The sequence below is a fragment of the Apteryx rowi genome, unplaced genomic scaffold (genome assembly GCF_003343035.1).
Source record: "Apteryx rowi isolate R43461 unplaced genomic scaffold, aptRow1 scaffold_325, whole genome shotgun sequence".
In the NCBI taxonomy this organism is placed as follows: domain Eukaryota; kingdom Metazoa; phylum Chordata; class Aves; order Apterygiformes; family Apterygidae; genus Apteryx; species Apteryx rowi.
The window spans coordinates 568,311-589,781 of record NW_020449697.1 but is presented as its reverse complement, the minus strand read 5'-3'; the positions used below and the strand labels follow the sequence as shown (position 1 = coordinate 589,781).

Genomic DNA, 21,471 nt, shown 5'->3' with positions numbered 1-21,471 from the left:
AAGCAGCGTGATATGGACCGCAGCCGAGTTGAAACTAAAGATCAGGACAAGCTTTGCACAGTTACTTGACCATTTTCTGACTTGCAGCAGTGAATCCACAGAAGCCTGGCATCACACTACATGAAGATTTGATCATCGGTTTTCTAGATTAGTTAAAAGCAACTTTCAATAGTAGGCTCCCAGGAACTCTTTCCCATTCATGTCCATCACTAGAACCTTCATGATAAAGGCTCCAGCTGGGTACCCTGTTGTTCAGTTAAACATTAGCTCTACACTTGCATGTGTTGCTTAACACCTGCATAACAAGTTTCCTAGATGATGTAGGTCAGAAACGGTTCAGGAAGTTGTGTTATTTGAACAGCCTGAAACAGTTCTGGACTGCAATAATGTAGCAATATCACTGTTTCTGCTCTTAAAGTTTACTTCAACAGCAAATTGGAAGACTCAGCATGAAAACGGTACCTCCCAAAATTCAAGTTCCTCTAACTTTTTTCAATGAAATGAAATGAGGAAGTTCAGTAATTACAAGCAAACTTAAGTGTTGTGGGCAAGAGGCATGCATGTGCAGGCTCAGAAGGCTGGACACCAAGTCTTAAGAAAGACCAGCTTGTGTATGCAGTTGTGAAGGACACATTAAGTCACCTCCTCTACCTTAAATGGGAACTGAAAAGTCCATCTCATCTGAATAGTCAAGTTCCACAATAGTATTGGCATGAAACTTATCTGGAGTGAAGCAGATGAATTTCATTATGTAATAGTACTCATGTCATCAGAGACTTGGTAGTGGGTCACATGCATGGTTTGTATCTTAAATAATGCATCATAGACATGTTTCCACAATACTTTATTAAGAGCCGGTCTACCCAGTACAGAAATGAGAGATTCAACCTTCTTAATACCAGGTTCTAGGTAATACCACTACTCAAATGAGAATACTTATTCAGAACTGAAGCTTTGTTCAACTGATGACATTTTCCTCTCACTGCTAAACAGGCATCTGTGGCTACACTAGAACCATGAATTCTGGTCTGGCTTTAAATTGATATCTAGGTAAAACTGTCCAATGTTTAACAGTTTCAGTGTAACTAGCCAGATAAATGGGAAAAAACAATTTTGGCAGCACTGTCGTTATCTAACAATGACACTATGGACAGTGGCAATTTATACAGTAAAATAAGCTTCTTACAATGGTTCCTTTGACAAGTGGACTAGAAATTAAGTTCTTTCCAGTTGGGATAGAGAAAAGTGGTAACTTTGACAAATCAAGCAGATCTGTCACTATGTTGGTTCCTGCCAGTTAGCCAAAAACAAGCCACCTGAATAAGCTGACATCATGGGGAAACGGGACTATAGATGGGTTGTGAGAAGCCATCAGAAAGTCCTGCACAGTTGCCTAAATATTATGCAGATTTTACTATGCAAGTTCTCCTCAAAGAGGTATTCCTTAGCAGCAAAGACAAGTTAATATTACCACAGTACAACAACTCAGGATGAGAATTGTGGTTTGTAAGCTAAAGGCTCTCTAGATTTGAAGTACACATCGCACAACTGGATTACCACTTCCAGCCCCCTCCTTACACTCCAGCTTCACCAAGAAGCATTAAAGATGCATGCTTATTTAAGAAGGTAAGCTTGCACTTCAACAGCGGAGCAGTTTCAGAATTTGTTACTAATATATATATATATATTTTTTTAAGAAGGCCAACTTTGGAAAAAAAATAAATAAAAAACTAAAAGCCATTACTTAGAAACAATCTATTAGCACCTCATTATGGTTTCACAACACCCTCCAAATCTAGGATTTGTCAGAAGCTAGTAGCCACTAGACAGGAAGCGTAGAGGGGCCATTGCTGTGCCTGCGCTGCCACAGCTGTACTGCAGGGAAGCCTGCAGTGGCTTTCACGTTTTGCTGCGATATATGTTCTTCTTCACAGAAGACTACGTTAGGAGTCAAAACTACAATAAGACACTTTAATAGGGTCTTATTATTGCAGGAAGTCTTAACCTCACAAAAAAAAGAATTTTTTAGTTAATGCACAGAGACAACTTTACCAGCTCACTGATTTACCCCTCATCCCCTCCTTTGCAGGCCTCATTCTGAAGTGAGATTTCCCCCCCCCCCGCTCCCAGTGGCCCGGAGGAGCCCGACTCCCCGCTCGCAGCGCAGAGGAACCACCCGCACTCTCCCCTCCCACCACCACCGCACCGCCCAGCAGGTGCTGGCGTGGGCACGGCGCCAGCCTCGCCTACACCGGCGGGGGAAGCGCGCTCGGCCACCCCGCGCGGGGAAGGCGAGGCGCGGAGGCGCCGGCCGGAGGCCCAGCCCGGCCCGGCCCGGGCGCCGCACGCACAGCGCGGGGCGCGGCCCTGGCGGAAGGTGCCCTTCGGGGCGACGGGCGATCCCTGAGGGCGGCGCGGCTCCGCTCCGCTCCCCTCCCCTCCCCCCGCCGCCGCCGCCTGAGGCGCCCGCTGCCCCCGCGCGCAGCCCGGCCTCCGCCGGCGCCTACCTGGAGATGCTCCTGGAAGCGGATGGGCAGGATCTGGGCCATGGCGGCGGCGGCGGCGGCGGGCTGGGGCTCCAGTCCGAAGCCGGCCCGGAGTCGCACCTCGGCGGGGTCCGGGGAGAACGGGCGGCGGGACCGCAATGGCGGAGCGGGCCAGCGAGCGGGGAGAGCCGCGGCGATCCGGAAGCTGCCCCCGCCGGCGGAAGGATACCGCCGAGGAAGGAAGGGGCCTGCCCTCACCTGCCGGGACCCGGCCTTAACTGCGCCGGCCAGGCGGAAGGATCCCGGCGGGCGGCGTGAGTCACCCGCGGAGGATCCAATGAGAGCGGCGGAGGGATCCGCCACCGGAAGGGACTATTTCGGGACTCATCACTCCTCCCTCCCCGGTCTTTTTTTTTGCCACATCATGCGACCGAGGTGCGGCGGCGTCACTTCCGTTCCGCGCTCGTCGCCCCGGCGGGTCACGTGAAGGGGGAGCGCGGCGGGGCAAGGTGACTCGTCCCGCGGCCGGGGGGGGGGGCCCGGCCCGGCCCGGCCCGGCCCGGCCCCTCCCGGCGGTGACCTTGGCCCGCGTCTCCCTCCGCGGGTCGGGGGCGCGGTTGCCATGGCGACGGGGGAACCTGGTCTGAGCCCCCCCCCCCCCCCCCCCCCCCCGCCGCCGGGCAGCGGCAGCCGCCGAAACACCCTCGTTTTCTCGCCCCTTCTCTTTTTTTGCCCCGTTTCTGCTCGTCAGCACGAAGCCGCAACTGAAGACATAATTCTCTGTAATTTAGTCACCACATCGTACTCCGGAGCAATGGAGCTGGTTTTCCCTTCTGTGCACCCCTAGGTGCTCACTAAGAAAATCCGCTCTCCGTCCTGCACAGAAATCCAGCCGGAGAATGGCCGTACTGGGGAGGGCTGTCTTAAACACACGCCGCCTGCCGCTTCAGCCGCCCCCCCAGCTCTAAGGATTCTCCAAAGGCCTCTGTGCGCCTAACATTGTTAATAAGTATAGTAACATAATGAAACTTCACCTTTCCTCCTCTATTTATTAACTTGCATTGCCACTGGAGCCCACAGAAACAAATAAAACTTACTCTTTTTACTTGATTACTGCAGCACAGAGGGTATTCAAAATCCCTCAGCACTGCTGCAGGGCCTAACTGCTGTTTTTCTGGTATCTTTCCTTATTTTGCAATCTCATGGTTATTTCCTCAAACCGTTTTCGCCTTGCCCAAAATTAACAACTTCGAGCCCTCTTACCAGCACTGGAACACACGGGGGAAAAACAACAAATAAAAACTCCCTTGCCAAAACTCCCTTGCTAAGAAACTCAAAAGAATTATTAGCGTTACGATCTGCCAAGAGATGTATGGCCCCAGGCAGGAGTGGGCGTTCCAGCTACTGATCTCAGATCCAGTGCATCTGTCTTACAGGTGGCTATGACACTGCAAATGTATTAAGAAAAAAAAGTCAAAGTAAATGGCGATAATTTGTAGGCCTTTGCAGAACTCAGACTACAGGTTTAGTGAAGAAAAAGTGCTGGCTTCTCAAAAGCAGAGTTTGAGCAATAGCATGAAAGAATAAAACCCTTTTCCATCCGGCCACACGATAAAGGGCTCAACACGAGAAGACTCATAGGCATGCCACTTCCTACAAAGATTGATCACGACCAGTAATTGTTGGATTCACCCATTCCCTTAGGAAAGAGAAAGGCATTAATCTCGCTGCCCTTTCCAAGTTCCGTGTGCACAGAAAAGAGGGAAGCAGCAGTAACTGCAGTCAGGAACTGTGTGACTGAAACCTGCACAGCACCTGCAGGCATCACTGCTTGCTCCTGCTATTGCTGTTGACACCTACAGCGTCACCTGCGCTAAGCCTCTTACAGTCGCACAGGTAGCGCTCAGCCTGAAGCCTCTTCAGATGACGGCTCTTGGACACTCGAATCATGCCTCCTTCAGAAGGCTTGGCAAGGACACAGAACACACTCACCTCTTACATTTTAATAGGTACAATCCAGAAAGAGGGCCATAATATTCACAGCATAACCTGGAAGAGAATCCGAGCCTTGGGAGCTTATGGTCAGGCCTACAGCCTGCGCAGCACAGAGGTGGAATTCTTAACATTTTACACCGAGCGCTAAGGCTTACTTACAACGCTGCTTTAACAGAGTCAGCGATAGTACCGCACCGATTTTAAACCGAAGCGAACACCTACAGGAGAGGGCAGCTACTGAAGGCAGCAGGATATTTCCGCCTATTCTTTCTATGCAAGGCCAAGAGGGCTGGTGGTTGTAGCAGGACCACAGTGGAGATCATGTGGAAAAAAGTTCCAAGACACTTCAGCTGGATAAGTGAAAAGCATGTGAAGGAGATACACTGCTGCACACAGCTCAGGCATGAAAAATGGTACCAGGTTCTTCTAGTATTTCAGAAATTGTCCTGTACAAAATGTAAAAATGAACCAGAGCAAGAAAGACAAGCTCCATGCTGAAGCATTTAGGTTATTAAGGTGACAGTAGGAGATTACCTCTGTTGAGAAGGAAACAAACTGCAAGAAGATAAAGAGTCACAGCTCTTTGCTTTGCTATACCTGAGTAAGGATAAAGCTAGTATTTCTTTATACCTTTATGCATTCTTTATACAAATTAGGAATAGTCATTCTTCAGACCAAAATCCATATATTTTAAAAATATCAGACACTAAGCTCAGAAAAAAACAGCCCAGTAGGCAGCAGCCTTCTGATGGACTGCAGGATGTAACCTGGCTAAGAACTGGATTGACAGCTGTTTTTTTGCCAAGCGGAAAACAACACGCAGTGCTAAGTCATTCCTGACAAAAACTGTGTATTGTTGGCAGGAATGTGAAGATACGTCTACAAAATACTTTGCATACAAAGACAGCTTCACCCAGAACCATCACTGTACATGGTACAGCACAATACACAGTAGGAATAATACTGTCTGCCACAGAAAATGCATGTGGCAAATGTCTTTTTGATTTTAGGTCCTGACGGTTCCATCATTAAAAGAGGACTTCCTACATATTTTCCTGAGTAAGCATACAAATATTGTATAACCACAACCATACATAGTAAAATGAATGAAAAAGTGACAGTTCCACTCCCTTAAAAAAATTCTTTTTTTAAAGAAAATTTTATTAATAATGGCACCCAGACCACTGAGACCTTTCTAAGTCAACAAAGTGCCACAGAATTGGCACCACTGCAAGTGTCATGTCTTCACCCACATTCGAGGTCAATAAATTGTTGCCTGTGACACGTGGCAACAAAATTCAGCTTGGTAACTTTTCCTTGCCGAATCCAGGAAGGAAGATCATGTTTGCATGCACAGGCAATCAAACTTACCACAGACCAGAAGTCTTCCTTCATTCCTGTAAGTCATTTTGCATTATGCAAACATATCCAGAACAACAGCACCAAATGACCTTTCCTCATTTTGAGAGTAGAGCAGCCATCAGTATTAACCCATTTCTTTCAGTGGGCCACTTAAACCCTGTGCTCTTTGCTGCTTTCTCTCAAGGTAGCGAGCTCGGGCATTCAGTATTGATTTATCATCATTCCTTCTCTCCATCTTCTTCGCAGAGTTGTCTGTGACTCTTTCTGGGGGGTAGGAGTGGGAGAGAGAGAAATATACTTTTCTGTGTTCAAATCCCCTCAAAAAAACAGCATTACAATTCCCCCTATTTGTTAAATGTCCAAAAAACCCCAACAGAATCTCAAGCGTTTTTCAAGCGCCAGTCAGCCATTTTAATGACTTTCAGAGAAGATGAACTGTACCAGCGGGGAGGAAAATATAATCATGCCTTAACTCCCATGTCAATATTTGCAGTTGGGGTCATCCCGCCCCTAAATGTGTATCTCACTATGTTTGCTTTACAACAGAGACCCTGCATCTTGTGTTCTATGTACCAGTTTCTTCTCTAAATCACACATCGCAAACTCCGGTTTAGGCAGGAGAGGAAGAGCACTGGGAACTGAAAGAAAGCTTAGAATAAACAAGGAGGAGGAAGGATAACACACAGATAAAGGAATCTGAAAAGTCAATACTCCAGATCAGATACCATTAGAAATACACATTCTTTCTTGCCCCCAACTGAGCTGAGACCTTGGGAGTGCTTCTCCCAGAAGGAAAGAAAAGCAGGAGATACTTTTGGTTTTATGAAAAATCATTCAAAGACTATGAAAAAATAAAGTATTGTGTAAATGATGCAGCTACTGCAGCCTGTTCCTAGGGCTCTGGTGCTGGATTCTTTGATATGAGGAAGGAAGCTTTAATCAGCACTTACATTTGGAGGATTTGTAAGTATTCTCTCCTGGAGTCAAGTAAGAGTTCAACTCATGCTGCAGCCTTTCCTTCCACTGGACAATAATTAAGTCTTTGTCAGCTATTCAGCCACCTATTTTTTACGAAGCTCACAAACACATAACGTTTGTAAGGTCACTATTAGTCTCAAATTCATTTACAATTGCTTGGTGGACTCAAAAAAAAAAAAAAAAGGGGGGGGGTGAAGAGAACAAGCCTCAGCTCCTTGGATTTTAAATAAATAGATGAAGCTCCCCTACTTTATCCAATAACAGAAATATCTTTTCCAGCAAATTTATAATCAAATCCAAATAATATTTTTACCATTTCAAATGGTTGTTCTATACAATAATGCAGACGAGAGAAATGCTGGTCTGAGCATAAGATTCTACAGTTTATGCAGTGGCAGAGAAATTGAAGAGAATCTGCACTGCCACTGCTTGCAGTGTCTATTAAATTAATGTTTTGGAAGGGTCAGCTCAAGAGTAAAGAGGCCCTTTGAATACTTGGCTGCTTTCCTAAACCTGCTGACAGAAGAATTCAAAGAATGTCAAGGGGCTAGATCAGTTAGCATGCACCATTTTTTTTTTTGATTAAAACAGACAATTTAAGTATACGGTAAACTCATTGTCAGAAAAAGACATCCATTAAAATATGTGATACTTCTCCTTTGCTTTTTTTATAGCCCTTAGCACTTCTCTCTCTTTCTCAGGATGGTATTATCTTAGCAGCTCATAATTTCTATAGCTAGAGGAGAAACACCCTTCCCAAACCTAAATAATGATTAGACTCAAAATGCTTGTCTTCAGTGCTGATTTAAGTTCTGCTCCTGTCAGCTAGAGTAAACCTGGAGGAGGGAGCATGACAAGAACTAGTATGCAACCACCACTACATACAGCGCCAAGGCAGGATAAGAGAGGTTGCAGAGCTGTAGTGAGACATGAAAACAACTAGCGCTACACACAGCACAAGGCAAGCACACCCAGACTAACACCTCCTACTACAAAATCGTGCCATTCAGTGGCACAATATACACACGCATTGCCACAGCCACCAATAGGACTACTAATCCCTGCCTATGGGATGAGTAATGTACCTACCACACTGCCTTTTAAGGTCCTCTTTGTATTTCCACTTGGTTATTTCCTCTTCAGTTACTTCTTCCCGTGCCACACTGCTCAGTTCATATGCATCGATTTGATGCAATTTGGGCAACAAGTCTTTGACCCATTCATAGCGAATTGGACACACTGTCCGGACGTAGATTTTGGATGTCACTGTGACATCATGGAAGATGATCCACTCAAGATGAGTCTCCTGGTTGTATAACTAAAAAATAAAAAGTATTTCAGAACCGATCAAAAATAATTTCCATTTCTAGAGCACCATCCACTGAGTATCCCAATGCTTCAGATGTACTGACATTACCCTAAATTTTCAGACATGGAAAATGAGGCATAATGACTTGCTTAAAATTGCACAGGAAATCAAAAGAGAGCCAAAGAGAGAGCTCAATCTATGTTGTGCCTCTTTTATAAGCCAAACACCAAATGTGAAGAGGTAAACTCTTCCCTGGCTCTTCCCCATCCTCAAAGGATACTGTACTCTAGTGACACTGCACCAGTGTTTCTCCTGGCCATAAGTTAACACAAATCAAACAGAAGATGAAGAGCTGACAGTGAACTGCCTCTTATTCCTTTTGCAAATCCTTTGCCACTTTATTAAAAGAACTCAGTAACTTACTGTAGATGAAGGATGGATATAGACCATGCTGCCATGTCCGTCCATTGTGCAGAATGTCCTGCCTGCAGATCTAAAAAATTTGTGAAAGTTTTTTATATACACTGAAACATACTTTGCTGTGATTAGATAGCAATACAAACTAAGCAAATCATCATCAGCACAGTAGACAACGCTCAAACGTATAAGCAGGGTAAGATCCTTCCAGAAATAAATGTAAAAAGCAGATGAGGAATAAAATATATCCTTCTAATTTACCACAGTAACCCTGTAGGTCTAATTATGCAATGATAAACAGGGTTTGGGATTTCAGTCTTTTTGGTACCCATGATCACTTGACACCTTCAATGCACTTTAGTTTGATATCTGCAACTGCTTATTACCTTGCAAGTTCATTTCACAGATAGAAAAATTAAGATACCAAGGATGTAAGCAACTTGCCCAAGAACATAGTGAGAGTCAAAGGCAGAGCACCCACCGGGCTTCCAACCCTGTGCACAACCACCACCTTTAGCTGCAATTGCTACTTGTAACAATAGTGCAGTCTAGCTATTCTGTTTCAATATGCAGCTACAACCTTTAAAAAAAAAAAAAAAAGTTCTATCTTTTCTATTCTGTTCTGCAAACTCCATTACTTACCTCCTAGCTACATTGATAAAGTACCCTGCGCACAGACATCTTCTTAGTATTTCAGTTCTGGAGCCTTCAAATTTTTCTTTAGGGAAGTCTGGCAGCTTTGTAAAGAAAAAAAAAAAAATCAACATGAATTAGGATCTTTGTTAAAGAAACACTCCCTCCACCCCAGGGATTTTAAGCTTTCTGTTTCACACCTCACAGAAACCATAAGAAAAGGAAGAAAACCCTTCCTTCTGCTTGTTACCACCACCATACCTCTGTTAGTTACACAAGCTACAGCAAGGATGCTGTAATAAAAATCTAAGTGGATTAGTTCCTATTAGAGAAAGGCAACAGCTATCTGGAAAAGGCTCAGTATTCCAGCACGTCTTACATACGAGCTTATATAACTCAATCACATTTTAAAAACATATTTTTCACCTGTTTCAGTTTACTGATTATTTCCCGAAGTTGTGTTTCCACACTAAAAGCAGATTTTAAAGCTCTCCAATGGATCCAGTGTTTCTGGCACCAAACTGAAGGAGACTTGCTGAGAACAGAAATACTGGTATTATAAAGAAGCTCTTTGTAAGCTGAAGGCAGAAAGTTGCCTCTATTATTTGTTATGGTCGTACAAAGAAGGCAACCTACACAGCCAAACACTTTGTTAGTTTACATAATAGGTGCCTTGATAGAAATTCTATATCAAACTAAGGAAGATATCTGCAGCTAGGTATGAGTACATACACATGTGTATATGGAACATAGTTAAAAAACACCAGCAGCTGCAAGTCATGAGCAATGCAAAACCACTTACTTTAGGGAATCATTTTATACCTTGATTTGCACTGTTCAAAAATATTTAGGAGGGTTGCAAAGTCATTGCATCCTCCCACTTGTGAGGAAAGTTCCTGGTGTCGAAGTTCTGCCTCCTTCTGTTTCTGAGGCTCACCTGAGGAAATAAGTTATAGTTCGCTTTAACAAAGTCCTTTTTATTTATCACTCCCACTTCATTTTCTATTAGCATGTCTCCATAGCATGTTTGACAGTCTTGGCTCTTTATTCATGTTATTTTTAGACTCATTTCTCCTCCACAGCTGCATTTACGTTTTTCTCTCCCCTTCTGTTGCTGCCAGACAAGAATATGTAGATGCTATTAAATCTGTGATTAATCTCATCAGTCAGCACTAGAGATGGAGCCACTACTTCTAGTCTTTTAGAAAGGTTACTACGAATTGCTCTCTCACAATCAATTCAGAGTAGCCATAAAATAACAACATGAAAAAGATAAAGGAACAGCACATTTAAACAAACAGTTCTCAGGGATCAAGTGAAAGTTTTACCCCAAGAGAAAAAATAGGACTGTTGAAATTATCCCATCATAGCACCATTTAATCTGTTGAACTCAGTCTTTGTCCTACCACTCAAGTGCCACAGTAATGGAGGTCTTAAATAAAAAAAAAAGTCTAGAAAAAACATGTGATCTGTGAGTTTAGTGGGAATTCCCCTTCACTAACTACTAGGCATGTACTACACAAAAGCAACATTTCCAGTGTGTTATTTCAAGTTCTGAATACCCAAAGAATTTCTTCCCCAGAACAACTTATTCCACTTAGTAGAAGGGATGTGGCTGCAAAGGCCAATGTATTGCATTGCTGCACTGCAGATGAAGTCAGAAGTTTGCAGGTATTACTAATAACACCACTGAAGTAAGGAGGTATGTTCATACACATATTGCACACAAGCAAGTGTCTTCAGGATGGGAGTCTCTGCGTTTGTATCCTAATATATGGGATTGTCCTAATATACGTGGTGTTGCTGGAGAGTAACGTGCCTGGGTGCATTAGCTAGCTGAAGAGAGTGTGGGCATATTGCCAGACAGAGGATGGGAAAGCAAAAGCATGTTTGTGGGAACGAGAAAGACCCCAGAGCAGAATCCAGGCTCTCAGTACTGACTATCAGCAGTGTCTTTAGCTGTTGCACTAACAGATAGAGTTAATAGACTACAGAGTTAACTGGACAAGAGCCAATGAGTGACTGGAAAGGACAAAGTTCTCCCACATGATTTTGCTGCATACAGTCTTTTCTCAGTTGAGGGGGAGGCTGAAGAGGAAAGAAGATGGGAAGGAGGACACGGGAGACTGAGCTTCCCCCTAGTGAAAGGTGCTGGCTTGAAACTACAGCAGAATTACATTTTCCATTCAGTCAGAAAAACACTGCAAACAGAGGCAGTGGCAGGCTGAGCTTCTCACAGTAACTAAACAGCTTTGCTTATTTAGTTAAACAGAGTCACTGAACATAGAAACCATTCCAGATGCAACCACATTCCTTAAAATCAAATCTAATCAGTCCCTGTTATCTGTACTTGGACCAAAAGCAAATGCCAACAGCAAGACATCTGCTGTGGTGTGTTCTGGGTTTCGTATTTCCCCCCCCCACAACAGCTTTTCCCCTTATGACCTTGCAGCAATCCATTAGTCCACCCATATGCGGCTTCACAGCTCACAGCCTTGGGCCAAATACAACCCAGTTCAGTACCATTTTGACGTCTTTGGAATAGCTGCTGTCCAATTGCTAGCGTCCAATGTGTCCCTGACTTCAAGACCACAGAAAGCTGTAAGAGTGCATGGGCAAAGTGACGCTGTACATTTGTCCTAACCTATGTTCCTCCCTGCACATCCACTATGAGGTACTCTGGGAGACAAGGCACTGTGCTTGAGGAACCTTCCTCGTGCTGCAATATATTGCACAAGGCATTAATTTAAGGCAAACACTCAGGTCTCCCACCAGCACTGGGCCCAAAGGTGGACACCAGCGTGCTCTCCAAGGGGGGTTATTTTTCCTCTCAAGTAAAGGCTTGTAATACTGCTGTTCAAAATACAGGATCAGTTACCACTTTATAACCTTGAGATACATTGAAAAGACACTATGACCTCACCAAGCATTAGCATAGAAAACTTTTGAGAAATCACTGAGGGGAAAAAAAAAAATCCACACATGGAAGATGCAGGAAGGGTCCCCAGGTGAAGCAGTGTGTGCTGCCTAACCATTGCCTGGGATGTCCCAATCCAAGAAGAATTCCCCACCTACCCAAGACTGCTTTGAGGTAAGGGACTTCCTACCTGGACGAATGAAGACATTTTCCACAGATAACATGGCTGCTATGGGAAGCAGCAGATCTTCACAGTCAAGAGAAGCAGCTTTTATGACGGCACAGGTCAGGTTGGGAGGGAGAGGAAATTGCACCAGGAATTCACCCAGTCTTGTCACGTGGCCTCTCCTTACCCCAGGAAAAAGATCCAAATATGATTCACAAAACTGTATTTAAATATAAATCATAACTTGCACACACCAAGTCAGCCACCGTATATGGATAAAGAGAAGGAAAGAAGCAATCCCCTCTGCGCTGTGCCAACACGTAGTTTGCATGCGTACCCAGAAAGGCACCTGAGACATGAAGCAAGTATCACTAGCAAAAGAGCCCTTCCTCCAATTTGCTTATGCCGGCTTCACAGCAATGCAAGGCAGTGTTTTTAAGCACATCAGATGCTTAAGATTAAGAGGTTTTTTTTGGCAAGAAGAATTCCTGGAAGTTTAGGATAAGATCTCTCTTCCTGTCTTGAGTTCTTGGATGGGCCTCACAGCCAGCGTCTAAGCATCTTTGTAACAATGGCCCTAGGATCTGCTATTGGGAACTACAGCATGGAGAATTGAGGTAATTTGTCCAAGGTCACTCAGGAACACGAGGGCAATGTGGAGAAATTAATCTGTATCTGTCAAGTCCTAAGCCATGCTCTAACCCTAATTTTACTCAGAGTATATTTAAAAGCCAGTAGTTAACTTCCTGGTCACATTAAGAAACACATTTTACTGCTGGGGAAGTCCTTTAGTCCACACGAACAACTCATTAACACCAGTTCACTCAAACCATTAGATTTAAATTCCTGTAGTGACTACACCCATTTATTTTTTACCTGTCAATAGCATCACACTGGTAAAGTTGCTTGAGAGCTTCTAAAATAAGCCTCTCTTCAGGGCAGTCCAAATAGGGAAATCTATTGGGGGGGGAAAAATAATAATAATAATAATTTAAAAAAAAAAGTAAAATCTCACTGTTCAGATTCAGTTAGGTTTGTTAGTTTCCCTATTTATTAAAATATTCTCGTAACCTTTCAGAAGCGGTTACAGACCAAGAGGAGTATATGCATCTTGAGTATATGGGTGTATTACTACATACACAGCCTTATGGTAAAGAATTATAATGACACATCCCAGCACGGCACACGCAAAGGTGAACTGCATTTTCTGTCCTTATATGATCCAAACATTAAACATCACACAGAAGAAGCATTTGGGATACAAACATCAATATTTCAAAGGAACATTATTAATGAAGATCATGGTTGTTTAATTTTGAAGATAAGGAGTTAGTTTTGGTGGAACTTCAAAATGAACTTGAGCTCAAGATCCAACCTGGCATTAGAGACTTCGAAGAGAACAGCAGAAAAGCTGACAAGCTGATTGTACGGAACTGTCGCAGTTGGCTGGGGATCTAATCCTGCCTCCTGCCAGTAGGCTGTTGTGCCTGTGCTGCCTCGCTGCTGAGGCTCAGGAGGGAAATGATGATCCCCCCTCCACAGAGGTTACCTGACGACATCATGCACAGCAAGGCACTTCAAGGTCAGGATCACAGACGTCAGACTGGTTCTCTTGATCTCTGGGACCGTGTGGTCAGGCATACATTGCTCCCAGAATTCTCTGCTGTACAGCCGATAGCTTTTTCCAGATGATGTCCTGCCAGCTCTGCCAGCTCGTTGCATTGCTTCACTCCTACCAAAAGGAAAACAGAAGAAAAAAAACACAAACTCCTTGATCCATTATGTTATCCAAACAAGCACACTGCAATTATGATAAATAACAGCAATTTTTGTGCTTGTGGATGAAAGATTTAACATATCATGTAGCAGCTAAAAAGTCCAGCTATACAAGAATTAACAGAATGAAGGAGTATTTTTGCGCAAGGGAAGGTTTTTTAAAACTTCTCTGAATCAGGCTGTTTTATTCAGCAAATAGAGGATGACACGTGAGACACTGCTCAGACTACAGATAATACATTTTTAATTCCCTCTTAACGCTCATAACTTGTAAAAAATTATATGTCCCCAAATAATTTCTATGCAGCAGAAAACAAAATGGCTTTAAATTACAGAGCCTCAAAGGCCCATTCTCTCCCCAACCCCGTTTTTTTCTTTTAAAGGGCAACTGATACACAGTCTTGTCAGATCAACTCCCAGAAACAACAAGCAAAAGACCTTTTTCAAACTTACTTTGAAATGGGAACCACTTCCAGTAAGTCCAAGCCAACTCGGGGGTTATGATTCAACTGCTTCACAAATCCACTATCTACCACGTATCTGAAAAAGATGCAAACTCTGTCAGAGAGGAAAAGGAGAGAGGCCTGAATAGGCAGAGGGGCAACTGCCACATGCATATGATCAGAGCAAGGAGAACATAGTTCCCCTAGAATCACTGCAAGCAGGCAGCTGTACTTTGCTGGCCAGCTGCAGCCTTGCAACAGCTCAGTCTACAGGATGTTGCGGATAACAGCCCCCACACCCAAAGAAATTACAGTGATTTAATTGAGCTGGAATACAGGGCTTTAATTAAACTCCATCAATATTAGTCATCTGTAAGACTATATAACAGTATCTAGGTTTTTATCACCTACGCATATAAAAAGAAGGCAGCAGATAGTTTATTGGGCAGGTATATTAGCAGTCAGATGAGTTTTTCCAAATCTAATAGAATTTTCTGAATTATTCTCTCTGTTACAATTTTTATGAAGGATAGAAAATGATACCTGACTCCTTCAATTGTCAGAGATGTTGCAGCAATGTTTGTCGATACCACACACTTTCTAATGCCTGTAGGAGCTGGCAGAAATATTCTTTTCTGTTGATCTAAAATGACAGACAGGCTGTCCATCAATAATCCGTTATGTTACAATGCTCTGATATCAAACCACATCTATAACACTGGGCAAGCTTACTTAAACACATAGGGAAATTAGTTTGAAGGAAATTAGAAAATGAATCACAAAACATTTCAAAATAGAGGTTAGCTATTCAACATATGTCAGGAATCACAGAATGTCCTCTTTATTGTTCCCCCTTTCAAGGAAGATCTGAGATCAAGAAAGGCCAGTCCTCCTGGATGTTTCCTAAATACAGAGCTAGGAAAACAAACAAGATGCCTGGTCTTAACAGAACCTTCACGAAGGATTCAAAGGGTTTTAACAATCAAAGCAAGTGAAAGTGAACATGGAAAGATTCAAACAAAAGCTCCATATTTCCAGAAAATCTTGTTTTAACCTGTAGCAAAGCAACATATGCAATTTCCATTAATTCATTTGACTTTCCAAGAAACGAACATGGGAGGTGGACATTCGACTATCCTCTGAAATTTTCTCCCTTATAAAAATATCAAAAGCTCTATAAGGAAAATTCTCTTGTGTATATAAAAAGAGCCAAATCAAACAGCTTCTGAGAAATTACCAAAAAAGAAAAAAAATTCCTTAGTCAGCAGTCTTAACATCAACAGTGTTAAGAAAGAAGCTATACCTTTCTTTTATGCAACTTTTCATTTCACTCTTTTGAGAAGGTAAAAGGTTTGCACCCTCTCTGCAGATCACTACCAATCTCCCCTCTCAGAGGGGCTTCCAGACTGAAATTGCTGCCCTGCTCTTACAAACACTTCTTCAGCCTCTTGGCATTTTATGTACTGCACCCATGCATTTAAACACCACATTCAAGATCATCTGAAAATACAGTGTCTGTGATCAGTAAAGGTCACAGAGTCTTTGTTTTTCACTCTTCAAAACTAACTGTGGTATTGCTGCCAAATAGAAGAGTGACTCATTCTGATAATCTACACTTTCTATGTTGGGCAACACTGTATTCTTTCTATCTTCTCTTATAGGTCTATTTTCATCACTGAAAACCTACCAGCAGTATCTTATTTTTTAATAAAAAAATAGCAACACATACAAATAATCAAAATAAATTAGGTCAAGTCCCTTTTGAAAACAGCTACAAAATAATTTATTTGAAAACAGGCAGTCACTACTGTAGCTCACCATCCCATAACAAGACACAGCCAGAAAAAGATATGATGCTTTCAGGATGACACTTTAAAATATGAAAATCAAAAAAAAAAAAAAAAAAAGAAAAAAAAGCCTTTATGCCACTTAACCATACATCCCATTAACCATAGGGAGCTGAGTTAACAGGCTCTGACAGAAGATTTACCCAGTCTTCAGTTAGAAGGATAATGGCTCTAACAAGAGACCTCAGGGCAAGTAAGGGGAGTTGGTTACAGCTAGAAACTCCCTAGCACAGTAAAAGAATTTCCCTGATGGGACCTGTGGAATGTGTCAGTTTTGCAAGATAGCTGCCAATGCAAAATTCCTCTAAGAGTCAAAGCCCATTAATACCTTATGTTTTTGTTGGCACGTCGCTTCTCCAAAACTGAAAATACTAGTACACATACAATGCCTGTGTTAGAATGAAGAATCCCTTTTTCTTTTAAGTGTGCAGCAAAATTTATCCAGGCCTTCCGGCCAAATGACTACACGCATTCCCCATGAAATATGATTGGCCATGAGTGATTTGAACTCTGGCTTTATGCATAAATAAAAAGACTGAACTTTCAGTGACCCAATATCACCTTCCTAAATTGGAGGCCTTCATTCTATACTGTGAAGCAATCTCTGCATTTCCAGTAGGATGTGGATTTTAACATGAGGTTTCTGGGCAAAAGAAGTGTGAAGTTTGATCAGTTTAAGAACAACACAAACAAAAAAACAGAACAGTGCTAGAGTATTGTAACAAACAGGTTGGGGAATACCTTTTTTCCAAACACATGGAAGATATTTGAGCAGGATGGTGTTTATAACAATTCCTATAGGTAATATTTACGTGAATTAAGTTCCATTACATGCATCTTACCTGTTGACATCGACCCATACAACGGCAAGATAAGCAGGCCTTCAACAGAACAATCTTGTACTTCATACCGGTAATCTATAGATTCTGCTTTCTGGAAAAGTAAGTCACAAGTTCTCTCTATCTCAGCTTGACCTAAAAAAACATACAAGCGCATTTAAGTGACCTATTTAGCTATAACTCTGCCTTCCTAGTTTGCAACATCTCTAAATAAGATTGCTTTGCCAATATTACCAAGCCATCAGTACCAGTGCAAGAATAAAATGGTATTTATGAGAGTTAGCTTAGGTGCTGACATTTCGTTTTTCCTAAGTGCCTCTCACTGAGGTTTCTCGGTAAACAATGATTGCACGGAAATATCATGCATCACTTTGGGTGCCTGACCCATGCACTGATGTAGTTTTTGCAGTTAGAGAAATTCTGCCTTCCTGAATAAATAAAACAAAACAAATCACGTAGACAAGGCAAACATAGATGAAATTTGGCATAAGAGGAAAAGAACATACACACACAAACTTTTAAGTTAATATTTTTCACTTCTGATCTCATAGGCACTGATGTTCTTAACCATGCTCTGAAAGATACCAGTTCACAGGGTTGTGTCTGTCTGTCTGTCTCCAACTTCCCCTTCTCTGTTTATTGGTGTTGGACAAATCAGGCAGCCATTGGAAAGACACTGTTTTGCTGGCAGTGCCATCCTTCGCCTGGAATAATCATCAGTTGTTGAACAAAAGAAATTCTCACCTGTCAGAAAAACCAAGATGTCCCCTCTTGGTTCATTTAAGTGGATATCCAATGTCACTTTTATAGCCTGAAACAAGCAACAAACAAGAGAGTAACACCTGGAGTTGGAAACTCAATTCCTCTTCCTAAAACACGTAATACTAATTCTTCACCATATCTTGCAGATATGCTAAGAACACAGCAGTACAGCAGCTGGATCTCGTGCTCTTTCACAGATGATAATCATGCCACAAACAGAGAGAACACAACACAGAAACAAAGGAAAACAAGGCCTACCTCTGTAACATATGCAGAGCTTCCTGTATCCTTTGGGCCAAGCAGGTTGCAGAATATCTCCTTGACTGGATAATTTCTTCCTGGAATATGCAGCACTGAACAGTGTCCAAAGAACTCTGAGAGCTTGTCTACCTCCAGGGTAGCTGACATCACCACCAGTTTCATGGCCCGCTTCCTGCCCTGTGGTTTCTTCTCTAGAAATAGTTTCTTCAGCAAACCAAATAAAATATCCTAACAGAAAAACAGAAGCAACTTACATAGGTATCTCAGTTCTCCTAGAAGTGCCTGTTGATGTACGGGACTGATTTTATCCCATGGACTTAGCAATGGCAGAAAATTACAACTTCAGGGCCTAAGCACTCAGACAGACATGCACACTTTATCCTGGTCTTCTAATAAACATGTTAACTGGTCTCTAGAATGTTTTATCAGCTCTTCTTGCAGCCTATAAACTGAATCTGCATAACTTAAAATTCTTTACTTTTCATTCTTATATTCTCATGGTCAAGTCAATTGCAAGCAGTTACCTTAGAGCTTTAAAAAAAAGTCACCACCTTTGTCCAGTGTACAGTACCTGACTGACTGTCCGTACTCCTTTGTTGTACTGTTTATTGTTATGACTTGAGCAAATTTATTTTATACTGCTTTGCAGTGGAGTAAATATCTGCTCCATTTTTAGGTAGTCACAGAAAATGTAAATTGCATCACTTCCATCACTCTAGCTCAATTACTTACAACCCCCTCAGATGTTCAAGGACAGAACTGGGATTCAGGAAGAACTCCTCTTTTACTGGCCAGCCTGACTGATAGAGGTTGTTTGCTCTCTTTGGTAGCACAGCTCACTAGTTAGGACTGTCTGAACATAGATTCCCTGCTACTGACAGGCTCTTGGTTTCACAGTGTTCAGTCTCTCCCACCCAATGTCTGTGACACAGAACACAGTCTCTTGAGGACTGAGACACTTGAGTCTCACTCTGATGGCTATAGAGGGGTCAGAGTGACATTTGATAGCTTTTGACACATAGTAGGTCAGTCTAGATACTTCCACGACCCCAAAGGGCATAATCTGTCTGCACAGGGTATACACACCCTATGAGACGTTGAACCTCACAGTGAGATAGATGTTCTGAAAAAAAGTATTACAAAAAGTTTGTGTTCACTGTGATGGCTTCAAACTTCTGGAAATTTTGGAAAAGCATCCAATGCCAAGTTTTAACTGTTTTGAAAAACAACAGTAGCTACAACAGTTCCAACAGTATTATAGGCAACGTCTTATTTTCAGACTATGCAGTATGTCATAAACTAAGCAGCAATTATATGGTCTCAGGACAGCATAAGGATGAAGCACATCTATGAAAAAATCAGCCAAAATCTTTGGGAATTGTGCAGAAGTGAAAGAAAGGTATAAACAGACCTCAATAAAAGAGAAACAGTGACCCAAAATAACAGCCATGTAGGAATATTATGAACAGACATAAATTGCAAACTCCATGATACCCAAGAAGGCCTCAGTGATGTCTGAATATCCTTTCAAGCAATGAGAGACACAAGAAGCCAGGACTCCCAAGTGCTAGTCTTTCACAGTGAGTCAGTTCCTAGAGTAAGATTTTAAGTAGTCACGTAGTCTGTTCTCTGCTCAGTTAAACCTTTTCTATCACTAACTACGGATGTGATTTTTAGTATGTAAACCTATTAAAGAACTTTAAATGGAAAGTAGACTAGAAGGGACAAGTACTGCATCTTTATTATTTTTACCAATGAGTTACAATTTCTCCTTTAGCAATACCAAACAAGACTTGCATTCAAGAACACAACACTCACTGTGCTGAGGCTCCGCTCGTGGGCTTCATCCAAAATGATGATACTGTACTTGCTGAGGAGAGGGTCTGCCAGTATTTGTCTCAGCAAGCAGCCATCAGTCATATACCTGATTGCAGTATCCTGAAAGGTTTAATCAGATATTCAGCTGTTGTCCTGGATATTTAATTCAAAGTAAAGTAAACACTTCTACATAGATCAGATATTATTCCAGTGCATGCATTTAGATTACATCACAGTAATTTATAGGCGCTTGGCAATGTTTCTGTTATAACGTGTTCAAAAAAAAAAAAAAAGCAATCAAGGGAATTACTTGATACACATAGCTACAGCTTCACCCCAGCTGTTCACAGCAATGAACACAACAAATGAGCTAAAACCAAAAATACAAAAAACACTTTACAAAAACCCCTACGCCTCTTAGCACAGAGCAAAATTAGAATTTAATTAAGCTCCCACGTAGATTAGGGGATATTCCAAAACAGCCCGGGGATATTCCAAACTTTGAAACACCCCTTTATATAGCAAGCAATGTGCCCAATGTTCAACGTCTGGGAAAGACCAAAATTTTAACGCATGGAAGCTTTTAAGAGCAGGATGAAAGCTCTCAGGTTGCATATATTTCACCCTCTCAGTAGGAGGATGGCTGGGACAGACGGCTTCTCAAGGCTCTGCCCATCTTCTGTTCTGACACATGCTGAGTCCCAGGAAAGGCAGCGGGGCAGCATCACTACAAGGCCCACAAATGAGATCGCTTTAAAACTTGAACTGCGGCCCGCTGACACCACCGCACGCCGCCAAAACCGCCCCTGGGGGAACACGGCCCTCGGAGCCCTACCTCGGAGGTGCAGTCGTCGAAGCGGACCTGGTAGCCAACGACGCTCCCCACCGAACAGCCCATCTCCTCGGCCACTCGCCGCGCCACCGAGAGGGTGGCCACGCGCCGCGGCTGGGTCACGCCAATGGCCCCGTGCTTGGCGAGGCCTACGGGAGAGATGGAGAGAACGGGGGCGCTGTATATATAAATGCGTATATATAAACACACATTTTTTTGAGTTTAAAAGGTTTAATCAACCCATCTTTGTCTACCGCTCACACAGCGGCACGGTTGCACGCTACAGCCTTAAGCTGAGCCCTCCCTGAAGGGAGGGGAGCATTTATTTGCATTTATTTGTGATTTTCTGCCACACTTCGGGGCCGAGGCCCTGCAGCGGAGGGGGCTTTCGGGGGGTGGGGGTGGGGGTCCTGCCCCCGCCCCTGGCCGTTACCTGCCTCGAAGAGGTACTTGGGGAGCTGCGTGCTTTTGCCGCTGCCCGTCTCGCCAGTGACGATGAGGAAGGGCCGGTCCTTCACAGCCTGCACCAGCGCCCGCCGGTACCGGGCGATGGGCAGGGCAGCGCCCCCCGCGGCGGCGCCCTCCATGATGGCGGCGGCCGCCCCCGGGGCAACCCCTCAGCGCCCAACG

At 43.1% G+C, this 21,471-nt stretch overlaps 2 protein-coding genes across 4 annotated transcripts in view; both read right to left on the bottom strand.

The window, feature by feature from the left end:
- Positions 1 to 5,932, bottom strand: part of CLTC (clathrin heavy chain) — a 37,924-nt gene extending 31,992 nt beyond the window's left edge. The window contains exon 1 of one of the 2 annotated variants that reach the window (XM_026071448.1): positions 5,853 to 5,932. In XM_026071448.1, the coding sequence (XP_025927233.1) occupies positions 5,853 to 5,876 (24 nt within the window). In that variant the 5' untranslated portion in view covers positions 5,877 to 5,932. Of the gene's footprint in view, positions 1 to 2,507; positions 2,886 to 5,852 lie in introns of those variants that run through there. The other variant, XM_026071447.1, reaches the window with a different exon arrangement.
- On the bottom strand, positions 4,487 to 21,471 carry DHX40 (DEAH-box helicase 40). Of its 2 annotated transcripts, XR_003254451.1 has the most exons (18): positions 21,275 to 21,471; positions 20,845 to 20,990; positions 20,010 to 20,129; positions 18,189 to 18,419; positions 17,913 to 17,979; positions 17,172 to 17,303; positions 15,026 to 15,125; positions 14,493 to 14,579; positions 13,813 to 13,995; positions 13,140 to 13,220; positions 12,288 to 12,445; positions 10,003 to 10,117; positions 9,607 to 9,715; positions 9,190 to 9,284; positions 8,554 to 8,623; positions 7,911 to 8,139; positions 5,853 to 6,107; positions 4,487 to 4,927 (listed from the first exon to the last, which is right to left on the bottom strand). XR_003254451.1 is itself a non-coding variant. In XM_026071449.1 (17 exons), exons 1-17 carry the CDS (start codon positions 21,426 to 21,428, stop codon positions 5,968 to 5,970), a joined length of 2,217 nt encoding a protein of 738 aa, XP_025927234.1. In that variant the 5' UTR covers positions 21,429 to 21,471; the 3' UTR covers positions 5,622 to 5,967. The 2 variants fall into 2 exon arrangements, 1 of the variants encoding a protein (XP_025927234.1); XM_026071449.1 differs by lacking the exon at positions 4,487 to 4,927 and having other exon boundaries at positions 5,622 to 6,107.